The sequence below is a fragment of the Ornithorhynchus anatinus genome, chromosome 7 (genome assembly GCF_004115215.2).
Source record: "Ornithorhynchus anatinus isolate Pmale09 chromosome 7, mOrnAna1.pri.v4, whole genome shotgun sequence".
Classification (NCBI taxonomy): domain Eukaryota; kingdom Metazoa; phylum Chordata; class Mammalia; order Monotremata; family Ornithorhynchidae; genus Ornithorhynchus; species Ornithorhynchus anatinus.
Window position 1 is genome coordinate 45,896,407 of NC_041734.1, and position 22,723 is coordinate 45,919,129.

At 40.2% G+C, this 22,723-nt stretch overlaps 1 protein-coding gene across 8 annotated transcripts in view; it reads left to right on the forward strand.

Annotated features, from left to right (window-relative positions):
* Window positions 1-22,723, forward strand: part of TP63 (tumor protein p63) — a 153,433-nt gene that overhangs the window by 39,932 nt on the left and 90,778 nt on the right. The window contains exon 1 of one of the 8 annotated variants that reach the window (XM_029069538.1): window positions 19,680-19,795. The exons of the other annotated variants lie outside the window; for them this stretch is intronic. Within the exon in view, the coding sequence (XP_028925371.1) occupies window positions 19,754-19,795 (42 nt within the window). The 5' untranslated portion in view covers window positions 19,680-19,753. Of the gene's footprint in view, window positions 1-19,679; window positions 19,796-22,723 lie in introns of those variants that run through there. 8 annotated transcript variants of the gene reach the window in all.

Genomic DNA, 22,723 nt, shown 5'->3' on the forward strand with positions numbered 1-22,723 from the left:
AGAAGGGGAGTGATAGGCCCAGATCGTTTCTGCAGGATAAGAGCATGGTACTAGGAGTTAGGGAATTTGTTTCAGTCCTGGTTCTGCAACTTGTTCACAATGTGATTTCAGGCAAGCCACTCAACTTTTCTATGCCCCAGTTTCCTCATCTATATAGTGAGGACTCAATATCTCTTCGCCCTCCCTTTTAGATTGTAAGCCCCATGTGGGATAGAGCCTGTGTCCAATCTGATGATCTTGTCACTTCCTCAGTGAGTTAATGTTAAATACTATTTTTAGTACTAGTAATAGTAACTGAATCTGGTTTGCTCTTACCAGGACCCTGGAACATGACAAAAGTCCTCGGTGATCTGAGAATTGATTTACTCCCTAGAATCTTTGAGGCTGGAGATAGCCCAAAGTTAAGCCAAACCTCATGTTACCAATAAGTACAGACTTCACCAGTTGAGTCTTGGACAGAATGAAGTCCTACCCCATTCCTCAGGGCTGCAGGTAACTAAATTATGGTTGGCTTCTTGTTTCTAGATCTCCAACACTTGCAAATTGAACCAAAGTCACATTCTGACATATGATGCCAGAAACTTCATTGTATGAGGAAGCTGAACTGGGAGGGCAGAAAATCAGACATTCTATCTCAACTCTGCTGGTGATTTTCTCAGGGAGGGGCAAATGGAGATGATGGAGAGAGTGAAATGAGTAGCTACCAGACAAAGGCCATTCAGACAAATGCTGGGGCAATTTCTGGGGCAGGTTTCTATACAAATACTATCTGATCATGATTCAGCCACTCTTTGGATGGCCTATATGAGGGCTGATCTATATCAACCGATCACTGGAATTTATTGAGCATTTACTCTGTGCAGAGCCCTGTACCAAGCACTTGGGAGAGTATAAAACAATAGAGTTGATAGACATCATCCCTGCCCTCAAAGAGTTTACAGTCTAGAGGAGGAGACAATCATTGAAATAAATTACAGATAAGGGAATCAGCAGAATATAAGTATACTTAAGTGCTGGGGGTAGGGTGAGTATCAAAGTGCTTAAGGGGTTCAGCCCCAAATACTTATTAGGTGTCACATAAAGGAGGGTGATTAGGTTGAGGAAATGAGGGAAGCTATTCCATGCTGTCCCTGGAGATCTAGTAATTTCCTTGGAGATCTAGTTGGAGGCTCCAGCCCTAAGCAGGAGGAGCAGTGTGGCCTAATGGATAGAGCACAGGCCTGGGAGTCAGAAGGACCTGGGTTGTAGGCTGCTGTGTGACCTTGGGCAAGTCACTTCACTTTTCTGTGTCTCATTTACCTCATCTGTAAAATGGGCATTACAACTGTGAGCCCCATGTGGGACATGGACTGTGTCCAACCTGATTAACTACTCCAACACTTAAACTTAGTGCAGTGCCTGGCACTTAGTAAGCACTTAACAAGTACCATAATTTTTATTAATTATTAACAGATACCAATAAAAAAAAAATGAGTGAACCTGAACCCTCAGGTGACCTACAGCTGATTTACTCTTTTGACAGGTTTGTTCTGTTCCACTCCAATCCATACCTTTGTCCTATGGGACTATTCCAAGCCAAAAGTTTGGAGTAGTGGATGACCTTGGCTTATCGATGCAAGAATAGGATGTGCCCTCAGATGTCACTTAAGTTGTCTTGGTATACAGATGCAGGGGGCTGGTTGTACGTGATTCTGAAGCTTTTGGAACCCGGGGAGGGATCCTCTCTTTTTGTAGTGTGACAACCTGCTGTGGAAGCGATTAATATCACAGACAGAAGTATGACTTCAAGACGGTTGTAAGCAGATAAGTAGGGAATAAGCAGATAATTTACTACTTTGCACTTTACCTTTCATATGAAGTTCTGAAAGCAGCTGTATTCCTCGAATCAAGTTCCTTCTTCTATTCTGGAATAAATTCTTCCTCCTCCTCCTCTCACAGATGATCTTTTGGTAAGGAAAAAAAAGGCAAGGATTTCAGAGTGTATGTGTGTGTGTTTTCCTCCTTGAGGTTGTACTCTACCTTGAATAAGGGTAAGTCATCAGGATATGAAGTAATCTCCCTACAGGTGATCTTGATCTTAATGCAATGTTCCGTGTGCACTTTCCCCTTCAATGTTTGGACGTGAAGTATGACAGAATTCTACTTGCACTTAAGCAGATATTTACTGAAGTTTTTTTTTTTAAAAAGCCTGTCCGATTGTGTCGGACTTAGTCCCTTTAGATAAGCATCATTCTTTGATTTTTTATTATTATTTTTATTTCTCTCAAACTTTTAAATGGATCAAAGCCCTTTAGCACTAAGTTCTTCAGACAGCCCCAGGCCATTATGGCTCAACTCATGAAGGTGAAGCAAAGAGTCACAGAGAAGAGCAGACTGTTGCTAGTTGGAGACTTTTTTACTGCTGTTTGTCGTCATTTTTAAAGCATCTCATTAATATAGATGAAGAGTTTTAAGTTGGCAATGAAGACGACATCCTATAAGGGAAGTCTGACCCAAAATTCAGAAACTAATTACTAGGTAGAGTCAGAGAACAGCAAAGGGTTGTCAGAGTTTTTTGAGCAATTTTCCACCCATTTGCCCTAGGCTTAAAATCATTAAATCCTATAGGAACTAGTACTTTTCCTGGTCATTCATTTTTGGTTTGTTAGCTTCTGGTGTAACTCAGGAGTAAGGGACTTTTCTAATCTAGTTGCTCTCTTTTTGACATGCTATCTGGTTACAGTTTTTTTTCCAGAGTAAGCATATTTTAAACTTCAGTACAGTCATCTTAGGGAGATATTGGGTATTGGTGTCAACTGCAGGTTGAGAAGTCATAAACTGAACTCAGTCAACAAATGTTAATTAACTTGTAGTTGCATGAATGAGAGTGTGTGGTCATCTGTGGGAAAATTTTCTTTCTTCTTACAAAATGGCATTTCTTTAAAACATGAATTCCAATATTTGGCAAGAGAAGACAAACTGGTATGCAATAGCACATCCTCAATCATTTTGCTCTGCAATGCTAAGCTTTGTTTTTTTTTTTGTTTGCCTTGTATCAATCAGCACTTAGTGTGCTTAGAACATTGTACTAAGCGCTTGGGAGAGTACAATAGAACAGAGTTGGAAGACAAGTTCCCTGCCCATAGTGAGCTTGCAGTCTTCGTACATTTTTAAGTTAAGAAACTTAAAGTAACCATGAGAGCCACCTAAGTGAATAAATGTAAGGAAAATCTCCAAGGGAAAGGAACCTGGCCCGCATCTAGCCTTTTTAAGAAACACTTGGCTCTACTCTCTCCATTCAGGCCATAACCTCCTGGCAGGTTTGACTCAGATGTCGACTTCCTGAACTTACCCATTCTCTTGCTAATCATATTTCAAAGAGTTGGTGTGATGATGATGGTAATAATTATTGTACTTGTTCAGAGCTTACTATGTTCCAAGCACTGGGAGAGATACAAGTTAATCAGTTTGGGCACAGTCCCTGTCTCACTTGGGGCTCATAGTCTAAGTTGGAGAAACGTAAAAGGGGGAGAACAGGTATTGAGTCCCCATTTTACAGGTGAGGAAAGCAAGGCACAAAGCAGTTAAGTGACATCTTGAGCAAGGTCACCCAGCAGGCAAGTGGCAGATTCAGGATTAGAACCCAGGTCCTATGACTCCTAGGCCTGTGCTCCTTTCACTAGACCAACCCATTCTGGGGGAAGGGAACACCGGCTAAATGAACACTTATGTGTTTCCTTTTCAATTTTTTTTAAAGCCTGTAACAAAGACAACATTTAAATGTTCATTTAAATGTTCATTTATCTTTTCTGGAGAGCACTGAATCTTCCTATAGATAGTCGCTTCAGGTTTAAACCCCAGCCAGGCCCCACTATGCCATAGTTCTTGCAGTATATCAGCTCTTCAGAGAACAAGCTTCTTACTTTTTAGTTAAAGGTTGTTAGGTCTGACCCCAAATTTATTTTGCCAAATGTACTCAGATTGCCAATCTAGCTCTCAGTCCCGCTTTCTGACACCCCCTGGTCTTGCTTTTCCACCCTCTGGTTCTACTTTCTGGCTAATTTTGCTGTTTTTAATGAGTCAGGGAGAAAGAGAAGGATGAACAGAGATATATTCCTCTATTTTATCTAGGTGGAAGAAGGATCTTTTTTAATATAAATGCAAGGGAGAGTATATAAATTGATGTATTTACTCCTGTAAAATCAAAGCAAATAATAATAAAAAAAATGCTGAGGAGATGTAAAAATTACATTTTACAAAAACTTCTCACTCTTGGCTACAAGGCTCTCCATCACCTTGCCCCATCCTACCTCTCCTCCCTTCTCTCTTTCTGCTGCCCATAGGCTCCGCTCCTCTGCCGCCCACCTCCTCCGTTCTCGCCTATCCTGCCGTCAACCCCTGGGCCACGTCCTACCCCTGTCCTGGAATGCCCTCCCTCCTCACCTCCACCAAACTAATTATCTTCCCCTCTTCAAAACCCTACTGAGAGCTCACCTCCTCCAAGAGGCCTTCCCAGACTGAGCGTCCCCTTTTCCCTCTGCTCCCACTGCTGCCTCTCTACACCCCCCTTCACCTCCCCTCAGCTAAGCCCCCTTTCCCCCCACTTTCCCTCTGCTCCTCCCCCCTCCCTTCCCCTCCCCTCCGCACTGTGCTCGTCCACTCATTTGTATATATTTTTATTACCCTATTTATTTTGTTAATGAGATGTAGATCCCCTTGATTCTATTTATTGCTGTCGTTTTAATGAGATGTACATCTCCTTGATTCTGTTTATTGCTATTGTTTTTGTCTGTCTGTCTCCACGGATTAGACTGTAAGCCCGTCAACGGGCAGGAACTGTCTCTATCTGTTGCCGATTTGTACATTCCAAGTGCTTAGTACAGTGCTCTGCACATAGTAAGCACTCAGTAAATACTACTGAATGAACAATACCATCATCTACAAGATCATTACAAAAAGCTTCTCTTTTTCCATAAGTTTCAGTTTCTGGCTATGGAACGTGGTAATTCCCTGGCTGTACAATCCTGTCCAACTCAACTCTTGTTCTTGCTGTAGTGGGGAGCAACTTAGTTGTATAATTATAGAAAATGAGTTAATTTTGTATATGTGTAGAGGGGTGGAAAGGAATGACAAAGTGAGTCTTTACTGTGCATGCCATACTTATTCTTAAAACTGAGATAGCCAGCTGTCTGGAGAGAGACACAATTGTCTAGACTAGCAATGGCAAAGGAATGAAGAATCAAGTCTTTCTACATGAGCGGTGCACTTATCCTTAAAGCAGGGATCAGCAGCTGCTGGGTAAGAGTCCTTCAGGGCACTGTACTGTGTGTTCCTTTCCTAAAACAATATCGAAGATCTGTTAAGAGAAGGAACTGGTTTTGCTTCACAGATCCCCTCATCCCCTCAGTTCTTTGGGGTAGTGTTATCTTCCAACATGCATAGCATTAACTCTCTAATTAGCCCTGCAGGTATTCTCTAAAGAAACAAGAGTTTGTAGTCACAGTTTAAAGAGGAATCGTGTGCAGATGTTTACAGAAGGTCAAAGGGCAGCCCTGTTGTGACAGCCAGGTGGTACTGGCACACTTCTATGGAGAGGGGAGGATGTCAGGAGGGAAAGCTGATATAGCTTAGGGGGTGGAAGTGAGTCAGAAGGCTGACCTCAGTATGCCTTGTTTTTCTGATGATTTGGTCAACTCATGCTGGAATTTGTTGGGCAAGTGGTCTTTGACAAGTTTAGGAACTCCAAACAGCCCCCCTAGTCTTAGCCTCAGCAGGATTCCAGTCTTCTCAGAGCCCTAATGGTGTTTGGACTCAATTTTACTCTGACAAAAATAAATCTAAAGACAGAACCGAGCCAAATAATTTCCAGTCACTTCTCAATTAGTCTCCTTCTGATTTTTATTTTTGTCTCACTTCAGTTGTGGCACTTCTGCCAGGAGAGGATGGGGAGTTGGGAAGTGAGAGGAAATGAAAAATCAATTGGTTTGCTTACAGATCCAGGAAAGGTCATGTTGGGGAGAGCTGAAGGAAACTAAATAAAAAAATTGGGGGGATTACTGTGAATTACAATCATTCATGTTATCCTCGACTTTGTGGCCATAGACCACAAAGGTGTTAGACAAGTGGAGGGTGTGTTAGTTTTTTGTTTGCTTTTGTGTGAGTAGGCTAATATCCCCACCTTTTAAAGAAAACCTTGTGCTTTGCCCTTTTGTCACTGTTCCTCTGGGATCCCTAACGGGTGACTTAAAGAATCTCACAACAGAGAATGTGTCTAACTAGCTCTGTAGTTTCCCAAGTGCTCAGTACAGTAGTTTATACATGTAAGCGCTTAATAAACATCATTGATTGATTGACAAAAGTGATTTGGGGTTATGAATTAAACTTCAGGGCATTAAAGAAGAATGGTGGAAAGGAACTTTGAGAAGGAGCTATTAGCAAATACCCAATAATAATCAACTTAGCCTGTGAGAGTATTTCAAGGTTTTTATTGATCTGATTTTGTTTTTATTTCCAGATGGTGATTTTTTCTTTTTTATAGTAGCTTGTGTTTATCTTTCTTGGATATTTTACTCAGGTCAGTGTTAATTGTCTAGGGCTGCATTTTGGAGTTTAAAAAAGTTGAGAGGACTGTTTATATCAAAGAACCAAATTTTTTGTTCAACTATGACAACTTACTTGGTTTTGTCAATTTGCCATCCACCAACTCAAAAATGCCAGTTTGAAAATTCTGGCACTCAGGAATTCTTGAAACAGTGCTAAACTTCTGGAACTCTTTTTCTCTAGCTCCTTCTCAATCATATCAATGATCAACCAATCAATGATATTGATTGAGCATTTACTGTGTGCATAGCACTGTACTAAATACCCTGGGCTGTCCAGTGAATGATCACTGCAGATTTTTTTTTCTTCAAAATCAAATCAGAAACCTCAGAAGGCTAGAAGATCTGGCTTAACTACCTAATTCACAGAGGCACACCTACTTGGTTGCACCATCATTTTAATCGTGTTGTGAATCAGGTTTGGGAAGGTGGAGTTGTCAGTTTATTGTCAGTAACAGTAGCAGGCAGGGTACAGTATGGTATTTTTCTCAATTACTGAAAGGAAGAGTATTTCTTTTGATGCAGATGTTCCAGTCCCCAAATCTTCTGCCCTCTCCCACGTCACTCCTTCCTTTGAAAGACATTAACACCCAAACCAACAAGAGTCTCTAGGACCTCTCTGGAAGTACTGTGCAAATGGATGAGTTTAGGAGTTCTCTCCATTACTAATCTGAACTGCTTCTCTGCCACTGTCTGCACGCCAGTTTTCCACAGTCTTAGGAACAATCCTAGGGGCCAGCCTTTCCCTTTCAAGAAGGAGAAATTAAAAAAACAAAATCACACACATCCACAGTTGCACCGTTATGCTGATTCCTAACTAAACTCTGACTCCTATTTTCCCATTGGCTTCTGGGGTTCCCTGAAATGTGAATAACATTCATTGAAAGCCAAATTTCTATAGCATGTTCTTCCCAGACCCGAACTCAAAGATCAGTAGAAGTAGTTCTCAGACAGATCATTTTTTCCTGACCTGAAGACTCTCAGCCATCCCTACAGAGATATCAATGCTTGATGGAACGGTTACATCTGTTTTGCTGCAAAATGTAAAGTGACTTGATTAGGCAGACCTGCACTCCCAACTCTTCCATTTTACTGTGGTCAAGTAGTTCTCAGTCAGTATTTCTGTTCTGCCCTGAAGGACTCTACCTCTCTTCCTTTGGAATAGTCAGAGCCGTCGGATACACTTACTCCCAGAACAGCCAAGTATTTGCAGCCAATAAGCGTAGTTTTCTTTTGCTTCGGATTGTTTTTGTGATTATTGAGGACATTGGCAAAGCTGTATGGTAATATCTTGTCATCGGGATGCTGAGATTTGCCCACACCTCCCAAGGGCATTCAGATCCCCAGGGCTGTATAGATAACGACCCATCCGTTCATCCAAGATCGGGCCTCCCTCTGACCTCAGGCTCTCAGAGTCCCTAGTTCCAAACCCTAGAGTATTCAGGGAATCTCCATGGGGTTGATCCAGGGGCATTTTCAATATCTGAGCAGGTGAAGGTTTGAGTTTAGTTCTGCAACTGACATTGGATCATCTAGGGTAGAACAAGGGTAGGTCTGTGTACCCATGTGACTCACCTTCAACCAAAGCCTTGATGTAGGGATCAGCTAGCTAACTTTAACCAGTCTTGGAGGACCATCATGCCCCAAGAGGTGGGGAAACTCAGATGTTTGGGAGGGAAGCCAAATCAAGAATCTGAATTAGAAGTTTGATTCTGGTCTCTATGCCCTAGGAAGTTAGACAGTAGTCCCTATATGAATGCGGAGTTAAAAAAAAATGCAGAGTTGAACATAAAACAACCGAGGTGGGCTGTTTACCGAGCTTTGGCCGAAGGCAGTGCAGGAAAGATTGCCCTAGTGGTGTGCATCGTGGGCCAGGTCACAGCAGGAATGTTAAAAGATAATGTGCTGCTTTTGCTTTTATCAACCATTCTCTCTCACTGCTGATCCCTTGCCCATGTCCTTTTTCTGGCCTGGAACTTATTTCCCCTTCATATATGACAAACCACCACCCTCCCCATATTCAAAGGTTTATTAAAATCATATCTCCTCCAAGAGGCCTTCCCTGATTAACCAATTTTTTCTCCTACTTCCTCTCCTTTTTTATATCATTATACCCTTATACATTTTAGGCACTTAATGTTCATCCCACCCTACCTCAGCCCCACAGCACTTATATTCATATCTGTAATGTATTTATTTTAATGTCCTTAAGGGTAGAGAACATGTCTGCTTGCTCTGTTGAATTATACTCTCCCAAGTGCTTAGAACAGTGCTCTACACCCATTAAGTGCTCAATAAGTATCATTGATTGAGCCACATCTTGCTTACCTGCACTCTCCTTTTGTCTGGCTCCACCTACAAACGAAACAGATTTATGTTGTTAGAATATTAATGATGGGGCTAACTTGCTTAAGGTATCTTCTCCTAAAAGTCCTGGTGATGAGGATGAGGTTTATAAAAATAGTTGTATTTGTTACACTGTATCAAGCATTGTAGTAAGCATTGTGGTGGATTAAAATTTAAGCATCTTACCAATATGCTATATGAGCATAAGCATCTTAGGTCACAGTGCCTGTCCTACACGTGGCTCATAACTAACAGGAAGGGACTCTAGGTATTTTATCCTCTAGACTGTAAGTGCATTATGGGCAGGAAACATGTCTGCTAATTCTGTTATACTCTCCCAAGTTCTTAGTTGCATGCTCTGCATATAGTAAGCGTTCGAAAAATGCCACTGAATTTTTCAGATAAGGTAAATGAAGAAAGTTAAGAGATGTTAAGTGATTTGCCCAAGGTCGGACAGCAGGCAAATGATGAAGGCAGGATTAGAATTCAGGCCCTCTAAGTTTCAGTAACAACTCTATATGACTGTTTTGGGAGCCTCATCAGATTCTTTGAACAGACAACTTACAGCCTAGCAATTCTACAGGTGAACTGGTTTTGCCTTCTGTCCACCTTGTCACCAGCAGCTGAACCATAGCTGCCTGGAGGGGTAAAAGGCCACAGTTTGTTGGGTACATGGGGTATGACGCTCCTTTGAGGGCCAGAAAATGAAGAAGGATGTTGTACCTGAGTGAAGGTGCATGAGAAGCAGTGTGGCTTAGTGGAAAGAGCAGAGGCTTGGGAGTCAAAGGAAGTGGGTTCTAATCCTGCCTCCGCCTCTTGTCTGCTGTGTGACCTTGGGTAAGTCACTTAACTTCTCTGTGTTTCAGGTATCTCACCTGTGAAATGGGGATTAAAAGTGTGAACCCAATGTGGGACAACTTGATTACCCTGTATCTAACCCAGCACTTAGAACAGTGCTTGGCACATAACGCTTAACAAATACCATAATAATAATATTAAAAGGAAGCACAGTGCAATTTTTTCATTGAAATTTATCCATGATTCCCAACATGCATGGCCCTACATTCCCTTTTGCCTGAGGGTTTGTTTTTTTTAGGAAAGAGTGGAGAGAACTGATATAAGAAAGCTGTGTTGCATCAAAAATCTAGCCTACAAACACAGTGAAACAATTCACACCTGTCCTAGTTTTGCAAAGGAATTGCAGTAAGCAATAAATTTTAAAAAGAGTGTAAGGCACATCTTACCTCCAAGAAACAATTTTCCTCGAAACCTCCTTAGCTTTGTGTTATCTTACAGAATAACAAGAAAAAAATAAAGTTGATATTCACTGGTGGTGGTCCATTTTCCCATGTCTACTCTAATTAAAGACTGGGTTTTCACTATTCTGATATAAAACTAGATGGGATAAAATTATCTTCACTTTCCTAATGTTACAAGGTGAATAGGAACAAAGAAGAGATGATATGAGCACTCCAATGTCAGGAATGAGTTTTTCATGTATTGATGTAATTGCTAGTCCTTTTCATGAAGTAAGATTATCTGTAAATTAATTATATTTTTCAGTGAGAAACTGATAATCAGAACAACATAACCCTTTTCAAAATAGAATTTTCAGCTTTCTGAACAATCAATAAATAGCATTTATTGAGTACTGTATGCAGAGTACTGTACTAGGCACTTAGGAGAAGCAGCATGGCTTAGTGGATAGAGCACAGGCCTGGTAGTCAGAAGGTCGTAATAATAATAATGGCATTTGTTAAGCACTTACTATGTGCAAAGCACTGTTCTAAGCACTGGGGGATGCAAGGTGATCAGGTTGTCCCATGTGGGGCTTACAATCTTGATCCTCATTTTACAGATGAGGTAACTGAGGCACAGAGAAGTTAAGTGACTTGCCCAAAGTCACACAGCTGACAAGTGGTGAAACCGGGATTAGAACCCATGACCTCTGACTCCCAAGCCCCTGCTCGTTCATTCATTCAATCATATTTATTGGTCACTTACTGTGTGCAGAGCATTGTATTAAGCACTTGGGAGGTACAATTCAGCAACAAAGAGAGACAATCCCTGCCCACAGTGGGCTCATGATCTAGAATGGATTCTAATCCCAGCTCTGCCACTTATCTGCTGAGTGAACTTGGACAAATCACTTCACTTCTCTGTTCCTCAGTTATATTGTCTGTACAGTGGAGATTGAAATTGTGAGCTCCATGTTGGACAGGGACTGTGTCCAACCCAATTTGCTTGTATTATCCCCAGCGCATAGTACAGTGCCTCACACATATTATTAAACACAATAAATGCCATTGTAAATATAAAATACAATACTACAGAGTTGGTAGTTCCCTGCTCATTTTGAACTCACAGACTAGAGGGGACCAGGATGTTTTTAAATTCACCATTTAAAACTTTCACCAGGGGCCAGGAGGCTTCTAATTCAATTTACTATTATTTTTGCCCCTTGTTTCTTTCACTCCTTTCCCCTGAATCCAAGCCTCATTTGAACTTTTGCTCCAAGCTGGCTGGTGATTTCCCCCAAGTGCTCTGGTTCTCTCCTCTTTCCTCCTTCCTCTTTATTCTCCCAGCTGGCCTGCGGCACTGTGGCATCACCAGCCAACCTTCCAGAAGTCAAATGGTTGGGTGGGACCTCTAGGGGCCTGGGAGAACCACAGGGAGTGGGCGAGCAGTGTGTGGGAGTGATGAAAGGAATCTAAATTCCCTTGGCAGTGAGAGCGGCTTACTCTTGTCCCTGGCAAGGGCAAGTCTATGGTGAGACCTTAAGCACATATGGTGCCTCAGCTTGTAAATATGGTTTGGCATGTCAGTAGTGTGAGGAACATATATGTTACTTGCTTTGGAAGCCTCATCAGAATCCTTGAACTGGCCTCGTACAGTCTAGCTGTTCTTGCAAGTGAAATGGTTTTACCTTCAGTTACCAGAGATTTTCAGAGACTGGGATTTTGAGTCTCCATATTCATGAAGAACTGCTCTGCCCATACATGATGACAGTAAGAGTATGTGCTGCCTCCCAGCTGCCCCCTATAACCCACTCATGAGGACTCTGAGAACAATAGTGTTATGAACACACAAAAGCCCTTTGGATGCTTAGTGAACTAGTCCTAGGGTGGCCAACTTTTTTTTGGATTCTGAGAGTAGACATGAATATGGAAGAAAGTATGACTAGGAAGAAGGACTTCTCCTGACATCTCCTTCAGCGTGTTTCCCATACAACTGCCTATACCTGATCCTGTCAAAACCTACCTGAGGGGCCTCATTTTGCTTGGAGATTTGGGAACAGGATTAAAAGTGGCAGCACAGTGTAGGAGAAAGCATATATCGAAGAATCAGGTTACCGCTCTACCACTTGCCTACCGTGTAACCTTGGACAAGTCGCTACCCACTCTATACCTCAGTTTCTTTATCTGCAAAATGGGGATGATACTTTCACAATCTTTCAGGGGTGAGGACAAAAATAAGACAATGTAAAAAAAGCATTTTGGGAATGTGTGCTGTATGAAATCAAAATATTCATGGACTCTTTAAGCCTTACATTAAAATGACAGGCCCGAAAACAATGTTTCCTAGATAACTTGGAAGGTTGGAATGTGTCTTTTTTAAAAACTGACATCTCATAACTTATTGAATATCAGTATTATGTTAGACACTGATTGGGACAGGTTGATTAGGTTTAGCTCCATCCCTCTGAAAACTTCCATGCCCTGTTGTCCCACCAATTATTTCAAAGCTTTAACTCCCTCCCAGAGCACTCTCTCATACCTGATAAATTTGTCAGCTACTTTGTTGACAAAATCACAAATGAATTACCAAAGTCCCTTCAAACGTCCACAGCTCCCACCCATCTCCATATCTACTCACTCATCCTTCCCAGGTAGCCCTCAAAAGGAGGTCTCCTGACTGCTTTCAGAATCCAGTCCTTCTCCCTCTGCATCTAACCCTATCCCTTCTCACCTATTGAAAACTCTTGTGTCCAGTCTTCCCTCCCAGGCTGCCATTACCAACTACTCCCACTCTATTCCATTCCTCTCTACCTTAAAAACATGTCCATGCCTCCCCTATCCTAAAAAAAAAAAAAGATAAACTCTAAATCCAACTGCATCATCCAGCCATCACTTATCTCCCTTCTAACATTCAGGTCCAGTTTGATCAGACTGGTTATACACACCCACTGCCCCTGCTTCTTCTCCTTCAACCACTTTTTTGACCTTCTATAATACAATTTGCTCCCTTCATTCCACTGATTGCTGTCTCCAAGGTCACCAGTGACCACCTCTTTGCCAAATCTAACAGACTCAACAACACTGTTCTAATCCTCCTCAATCTCTTGATACTCTTTCTTTAGGAAGCACTAATCTTGGTTTTACTGACTTTTCTCTCCTGTGCATCCTCCTGCTTCACTATCCAATCTATCTCAGTTTCTTTCACCTGATAATGAATGCTCCTGTTCTTGCCTCTTTTCACCAGACCCACAACACTTATGTGAAACATATCCTTATCCTTTCCCATTTCCTCTATCTGTAATTTATTTTAATGTCTGTCTCCCCCTCTAGACTGACTGTATGCTCCATGTGTCTACCAGCTTTATTGAACTGTACTCTCCCAAATGCTAGTACTGTGCTCTGCACATAAGTGCTCAATAAATACCGTTGATTGACTGACAGTGCTCCACACAGGTGAAGTTTAATCCGTGGGTGTTTAAAAGGCTTCTGTATGTATCATTTCCATTTGAAGAAAAGTTTCCTCATCCGGAAGAAGCTTAGGGTGTAAAAATCTCGGTATGTGATCTATTTATCATTCAATACCTCCACTAATAATAGCTGGCTTGAAAATGCCCCCAGATACCTTCTCAAAGACACTTTGGAAAGTCCCCATCTTTCTTAGCCTTTCTCATGGGCTCTCGATTCCCCAAATCCTCCTTAGGACTAACATGGTAGACGGTTTCCTATATAACTGATATAGATATGAGAAACTGAGCTGTGGGGGAATGAATGATCAATATTAACTTTTTCTCTTCTAGTTAAATGTTGCACTAAATTTTTATAGAAAATGTGTTAGATTAATGTAAATATCTGGTTCATATGTACATACCTTTAAACCTTTAAATTATGTATTTTAAATTATTTCTATTAATGTCTGCCTTCCCTTCTAGACTGTAAACTCATAATGGGCAGGGAGCATGTACATTGATTCTGGTGTATCAAGTGCTTAGTGCAGTGCTCTCAATATAGTAAGTGCTCAATAAATATCATCGGATTGATTGTCTGAAATCATAGTTTAAAATTAATCTGAGGCCCTCACTGTACTTTTCAGTTGTCTCTAACATTCACTCCATTTCAGGGAACTTTTTCAGATCTTCTTAGCTCTTTTTTTTTTTTTTTGAATGGTATTTCTCAAGAGCTTACTCTGTGCCAGGCACTGTACTAAGCACTAGGGCAGTTACAAACTAATCAGGTTGAACACAGTCTCTGTCTCACATGAGACTCACAATCTTAATCCCCATTTTGCAGATAGGGAACTGAGACCCAGAGAGGTAAAGGAACTTGCCCAAGGTCACAAAGTATACACATGGAGGAGCTGGGAGTAGAAGCTAGGTCCTCTTAGTTTTGGGAGATAGTTTAGATATATTTTCATGTGATAGAATCAGTGATAATTCAACTAATGGTAGTTATTGAGCATTTTCTACATGTGGGGTAATGTACTAAATGCTTCAGAAAGTATAAAGTAGGTAGACAAATCTGTGCCCTCAAGAAACTTACAGTCTTGTGGGTGGAAAGTTTTTCCTGGAATCATCTCTCCAAAACTCTATTAGTCAACAACAGACCTCTTCAAAATCCTCAACTCCTGTCAACTTTGCTTCCAAGCCTTTTCAAATGTAACCTTTGAGGCAGTCTAAATAACAAGCCCTTGAATAGAACTAGGCTCTCACGCATCTGGATAATAATTATGTATGTTATAAGCACTACTATGTACTGAGCATTGGAGTAAATTGAAGATAATCAGGTTGTACACCCTGATCTTCAACAATATTTAATGAGTACTTACTGGGTGCTGGGCATTGAATTAGAGGGCTAGGACATAGAACAGAGATACAGTCCCTACCATCTAACTGGGGAAGATAAGGAAGATAATGGGGGAAGATACCAAGTGCTTAGTACAGTGCTCTGCACACAGTAGGTGTTCAATAAATATGATTGAATGAATGATTAAGCAGACATAAATTACAGAACATATAATAATAGGTAAAAAAAAAAAAAGAGCACAGATACAAGTGATAGACCACAAAAGTGAGCTATTAGGTAGATAAATATACATACACCTACCTACATGGACACACACACGATTGCTAAGGTGATTTATATAATGACATGATCAATCAATGGTATTTATTGAGAGCTTACTATGTGCAGAGCACTCTATTAAGCACTTGGGAGAGCACAATACAACAGAATTAACAGGCATGTTCCCTGCTCATAATGAGATTACAGTCTAGAGGGGGAAGGAAGGTATTCAGGGAATGCTTTTTGGGAGAGGTGACTTTTTAGGAAGGCTTTGGAGGGGCAGTTCATTCAATAGTATTTATTGAGTGCTTACTATGTGCAGAGCACTGTACTAAGCGCTTGGAATGAACAAGTCGGCAACAGACAGAGACAGTCCCTGCCATTTGTATTCAATCAATCTTATTTATTGAGTACTTACTGTGTGTAGAGCACTGTACTAAATGCTTATAATAATAATTATGGTATTTGCTAGCCATTTACTATGTGCCAAGCAGTGTTCTAAGCACTGGGCCGGATACAGGGTAATGAGGTTGTCCCACATAGGGATCACAGATTTAATTCCCATTTTACAGATGAGGTAACTGAGGCACAGAGATGTGAAGTGACTTGCCCAAAGTCACACAGTAGACAAGTGGCAGAGCCGGGATTAGAACCCACATCCTCTGACTCCCAAGGCTGGGCTCTTGCCACTAGGTTATGCTGTCTTTTTTTTTCCTCTTTGAGAATTTGATTGGCAAGAGAGTTCTATATAAGGGAAATAGAATGAGCACTGATTAGGAGATGGTAGTTCTGAGCAAGGTATAGTTGGAAGCTTGACAAGAGCTGGAGTTTAATAAAAGAGGAGAGTGAATTGGTTTGAAGAAGACAGCTGGCAGGTCCATGCTCTCGTTCAGATCCCTTGAAGGGAAAGCATACACCTAGGCAAATGTGGAGGAAGTTGTGTTACGGGGTGGATTTTGCCATTATGGTATCCCTGGGCCAAGCTCTGTTTTGTTCTGTGGACAGCACATATGTCTCAGAAGTGTGGAACATGAGAGAGGCCTGATTCTAGTAAGAGTACTTTATGACCCCTAAACAGGGAAACTGTCAGTATTGGTTTCATATCTCTCTTCCCCTTCTGCTGTCAGTACTAGTTATTCAGAGACACTCTCATTTTCTTTTCCACTCCCTTGTGGAAATCTCCAAAATGACATTTTTGTCACTAAACTATTAATGGTGGTGATGACTTTTAAACCTTAACTTGATGTAATGGGGGGCAGAGTGCTATAGGCTTTTATGATATTTTAATGAAAGTCTGGGGAATGAGAACTTGTGAATTATCATCCCAGTTCTACCGACGACTCCTGCTGTGACCCTAAGCATTTTCTGACTGAGTCAGAGTTTCTTTATCTGAAAAAAATGGAGATAATGACAATTACCTACCTTACTAGTCAGTTGTGACAATTAATGAATGTTGGTTAAAGCTCTTTGAGATCTGTAGATAAACTCTGCAATGGGTAAGGACAGACCATTTTTATAGTTGTTTTGCTAAGATTCCATCAGGTTTGCATAAATGCATATTTACATTAGATTCCTACTTAATTTTGAAAAGAAGAATTATCAGATGGATTTAATTAGATCATTTGTGGCAATGCATATGGTAAGTAGAAATAAAATCTAACTACTGGTGAACACTTATATACAATGTGACTTAGTAATAAAGGTCCATTTCATTTTGAAAACACAGTACTCTTACATGAATGCAAAGCTACACTACTCCCATAGTCCCCACCTCCAACCATTGACTTGGTAGAATTGATCCAACTTTAGAACTTAAGCTGAGAGTACTGAGTTTATGATTTGTATAAGCCTTCACTAAATGATGCTTTATCTAAACCTCTTAGGTAATAATCTGATGGTGTTGCTTTACTAAGAGAGAATAAGGAATATCGTTTTGGCCTGGTTAGTTTAGATAATTGGTCCCATGATGAAGTGTGATTTCTGTTTAACTTTACAGTGGAATCTTGATAGGTAATGTGTGTTATTTTTTCCTTTCTAGCTCCCTTTGGCCATCTTTCCCCTCCCCATCTAACCAAGTCAGGGCCATATACACTTTCAGGGTACTCTGGGAAGGAGGAAAAAAAAAATGGGACTGGGGTTAAATAGCAATGATGTTAAAGCAATCTGTGAATTTGGGGAGCAGTTAGAGGATGGTATTCTGCTCATTGTTGGCAGGGAATATGTCTGCTGACTCTATGGAATTGTACTCTCCCCAGTGCTTAGTACAGTGTTCTGTACAAAATAAGCGCTCAGTAAATTCCACTGAGGATGATGATTTTCACTCTAGAATGTCTATATGAGTGAATGGCTGTGTTCTGTTTAATTTCCTTTGCAGTCCAATCTTTCCTCCTCTAGTGACTGAAAAACCCATGTAAAGGCCTATGCAGGCATTTAATTGTATAGTTGGGCCTTCTGGAGATAGAGTTTTGTTATTGTAAATCAGATTAAGGGCATCTTTCCCCATGGGAAGGATAGATTTTGATTTGGGAAAGATGAAAAACAGCTTCTAGTAGCTTTGAGAATAATGGGTCTTAGGGCTCTGGTTATTTCAAAACTCTTCTGTTGCACCTTAGAGGAGCACTTTGAACATTCAAGTAGAAGTAATGTGCTAATTCATTAATTCATAGCATAACTGCTTTTGGGGAAGATTTTTTTTTGGTCAGTGGCGTGGACTGGAGTTTTTGCAGAGGACCCTTCTGAGCTCCAGTGTTCTAATTCCAGCTCCGTCACTTGTCTGCTCTGTGACTTTGGGCAAGTCACTTAACTTCTCTGTGCCTCAGTTTACCTCCTCTGTGAAATAGGGATTAATACTGGAGCCCCATGTGGGACATGGACTGTGTCCAAACTGATTATCTTGTACCTACCACAGTGCCTGGAACAGTGCCTGACGCATAGCAAACACTTAACCAATATCAAAACAAATGAAAAAAAAAAACTTTTAGAGATAAGGAAATGGTGGTCCAGAGAGGTCAAGTCTGAGTTCAGACATAAAGTAGCAAAGCAAGACTGAAAATTTAGGTCCACTGACTGCCATTCCTTTTCCATGTTTTAGGGCTCTGTTGTATATGTTGCCAACATATTTGAAGACCCAGGACTTTGATTTCACTTTTCAATGGCCTCAGTATGTTGTTGTTGTTTTTTAATAAAATGTATGCATGGGTTTTTATTCTTGCTTTTCCATCTCTGTAAATTGCATAAAGATAAAGGGGAAGTAGATATTGAGATATGAGTCTAAATGAATTGCCTAAAATACTTTGAATGTGGGGTAATATACTTACAACAAACACCAAGCTTCAATTACTCATGCGTGACCCTAGGACCAACTTTGGTCTTAACATACTTATACATATATATATGCATGTATGCTTAGAAGGTAAAAGTCAATGACCTATGCGACTCATTGGTTTATTTTCCTTAATTAGATTAACAACACTTCAGACAGAGGTATAGCTGTCGTTGTTTTTGCCCAACCTGAACACATTTTTCACTCCATGAATAAAAATGTATTCTAGAAACTATTAAGGCAGTTTAACAGAATGAAGCATTTTCAAGAATGGCATTCATTAATAGAGACTGTCAAGTAAAGCTTTCAAGGTTGATTTCATGTTTCAAACTTCTAAAAAAGTGTTTCTGATATTCACAACTAAGTACCTGATTTTAGCAAGCAAAAACTCATGTTTTCTGAGGACTTTTGTCCTATTCATTTTAGTGTGTGTTTCATTTTTACACCGACAAAGATTGCAATTAAACCATGCTTTCAAAATGAACAGTCTGTGTTGGCACAATGCATACCATGCAGGTATCTCTCTTGCATGAGGCTGGAGATGGCAAAGGGCAAAATGCTTAATCTGGTGCTCAGTACTTGTTGCCTCTCATGGGTTAGGATGCAGCCATAGGTTCGGGAAATGTGAACTGTCTCTCTTGAGGGCTTGTTGTCCATCATTGCATGTGCTTGTATTTATGTATTTATTTTTAACCCTGCTTTTAGCTGATCCCCCCCCCCACACACACACACACTAAAGCTTCTCCTGGGTTTGTATTTCGTTTGTAAGAAACTTTCTGAAATGCTTCCATGATTCTCTTGGAGGCATCGTTGTTTTCCTTAGTAGAGATTACACTTTCTTATGAAAGGGCAGGGGAAAGTTGTACTTTTCTCTGTCTCTTTCTCCTTCTCTTTTTTTTTCTTTAAAGATTGGTGATAAGGAATTCTAACTACTTAATGAGATGGGAGAGGCTTCACTCCATTGGAGTGGAGGAGTCCAGGTGGAAGTTTGATGGATTGGACAGGTAAAGTGAAGAGCCCCGCCCCCTTCATGCCTATAGTCAGGTATATATGAGGGAACCTTAAATTATGCAGAGAGAGAGAGAGAGACTTGAGTTCTGTTATCTTCCTAGTAGATTCATATTTTAAGGGTCTTAGAGGGGGTGGGGGGGGTTGCCAAAATCCTGGAGCCAGAAGAGAGGACAGCGGCACTGATCAATCTCACTGCTAACATGTTGTACCTGGAAAACAATGCCCAGACTCAATATAGCGAGGTAAGGATTCTAGATTTTAGCACTTAATTTAGAGTTGTTTTCTAAGTTTTTATTTTAAACTAGCCATTTATAATTTTTCATCACCAGTGATGCATCAAGGCTAGCTTTGTGGAATTTTTTATTTTCATTTTTCTTTCCGCAATAAATGCGAAACTTCCAGTATGTGAGGAAATGGAGAAAAGGGGTGCAGGCAATTTGTAGATGATTTTTGTATTGTTGAAGAAACATAATAAAGGGGAAGCAGAAAAAATCATTTTTCATGGGAATCATCTGACAAACCAAATTGTGTTGTATAGGCACACAAATCCCCACAGACTGGGTGTTCTTGAACTAGTAAGATTGTTTTGCCAGCTGCATCATAACCTTTAAGTACTTTTATCCCCAGAATTCCTTCATTCTAAAGTATACAAATTTGGAAGGCAAACCTAAAATGAACTACTCATTCTGTGTCCCTTTCATTCATTCATTCATTCATTAGTATTTATTGAGCGCTTATGAAATGAAATGAATCTAAGTGAACCCAGATTCCTTCAGAAAAGACTTCAGTGTCCACATTATTTGGAGGCTGTCTATTTTTTTCCACTTGACAGAAGTAAAGTTACTTTATGTATTTGCATGTTTATACAGTAATACTTTCATTGTAAGTCATTTTATCACTCCAAAGATCAAGAAGATTTATTAGTTAAAGAATGAATGATTTGTGTATATAATCTTCTCAAACATATTTAACATCCACTAAATATTTGATTGATTGAAATCAGTGGAAGAAAAAGCCCATCTATTGCCAGGCTTTGAGGAAGTTTCCTGGGGTTGAGGGAGGTCTAACAATATTAGTTTACATTCCACAGAATAGAGCAGCTGTGTTGACACTAATCAGATTGGAGGGAGGGGGAGACGGGGGAAAGTTCAGTGTTTCAGATGAAAATGCACACAGCTAATGCTTAGGATACTAGATTGTAGCAGAGAAGCTGAGCCTTTTAAACAAAACAAAACAACAAACAAAAATATTCCCAGAGCAGGGATCAGAATGCAGAAAACAAAAGTAGTACAAAGAACAACAGCAAGTTACTGCCCAGGACTATTGTATAGGCTGATGTTCAGGCATCTGAATTATGTAAATACAGAAGAGGAAATGTTGAGTTTTCTAGAGAATGAATGGGAAGTGTCAATTTTCTTTTTAAAAAATCTCTTGAGATGCTTATTTTGCCTTAGTTGAAAATGTTATTGAATGAGCAAAGGGTTTTTGAGACATTTGGGTTGCAATGCTTTGGAGCCCAATTTAGCTCCAATGCATATTAGTAATGGAGATGAGCTCTCACTGAACAGTAGAAGACAGAAGTCTATCTTATCTTTGCTGAGACTGTCTGACCAGAGAAGGACATAGTAGTGTTATTGTTCACGCACTGTTTAACGTTCACTATTTATAGAGAGGATCAACAGATTGTACTTTAAAGTGTTGGATCCAGGAGTGTTTGTTTGACTATAAAGTGGTGCATTTGTCAACTTTCAAAGATGTTTCTTATCGCTAAATGGTGGTGGGGCAAGCGGGAGAGAGGGTGGGAAGCATCACTTGGGATTGAGGTTATATGTATCTTTAAAGTTGAGTGACTCATTTTATGTTATATCTTAATTTCACAAGGGAAAACTGTGAATGCATCAGTGCTTTGTCCTTTAGAACTAAAGTGAATGTTACCTTTTATGGTTACAAAACATAGTTAAAATTGGAATGAGAGTGTAACATTGTTCTTGAAAATCTTTGATTTTTGTTTTGAGTATTCACCCATTTAAGGAACATTATATGGCGATGAGTTCATAGAATGGATTTCAAATTGTGCTTTTCACGGGTATGTCAATGGATTGTACATAGCATGCCCGTAAAAAAAAAAAAATGGCTGTGTTTGTTTTCTGTCTTCTTGTCATAAGACATCTTCAAAAACTGCACATAGTGCTGCTAGCGTGCTGAAATGCAAGACCCTGGAGTTCAGTAGAAGGTTTCTTCATAAGTGGAAATATGGAGATCTCTGTATCGAAATGTATCCGATGTCTAAAATCTAAAACTAAAGTCCTCATTTGGGTACTTGAAATGGCTTGGAAATGACATTTGGTCATAAAATTTCCTCCAGAAACTTACTGCATTCAGAGACACAGTTACTAGTTTCAAAATACCTTTTGGAATCAGTTGAGAGGGATGGTATGGAAAGGTGAAGAATGATGATTCAGCAGAGAAAGATTTTAGATTTTTTTTTTTTTTAAGTTTAACAGTTGTTGAGCCTTACTTTTTTGCTCCTGATGACTTCCTTCTCTTTCCTCTCCCTTCGCCCTACCTTCTCCACCTCTTAAAAATCCCCACCAGAAAAATTTCTAAAACTTCATTAATCAGCAAGAAAGGATGCATGCAACTTTGAATAAGAGTAAGCAGAGGCGAGGTGTTGTAAACAGAACGTGGTCTGTGTTAATATTTTAAAAATCTGTTAGAGACTGAGCCAGGAAAGATACATTTTCCCTTTTAGAATTCTCATGTTGGTCTGGTATAAAGGCTGGGGCTTTTTTCTTGTTATTGTAGAAGACTGATCTTTTAATGTTCAGGCAGAGCCTTGTAGAGCTGAATAATAACAGAATTGAACTAATGTTTTTAGTGTGGTAAGAGGTTAGATTTGATGTGATTCAGATAATTCAGGCAGAGAAGGATGATACGCTGACTTTTTATGGGTCAGCTCGCACTTAGGTTGGTTCAATGGCACAGGCTTCCCTCCTCCCCTGAGGCCTGAACCAGACCCTGTATCAAATTCCTAGTCTTTCTTGGTCAGAGGAAATGCCTTCCTCTTTGCTGGTGCTGTGTCAGTGCATCTGCTTCATGTAGGGGGACAATTTGTGAAACTGGGATATTTTCATGCAAATGAATAATGTGTGATATAAGTACTAATGATC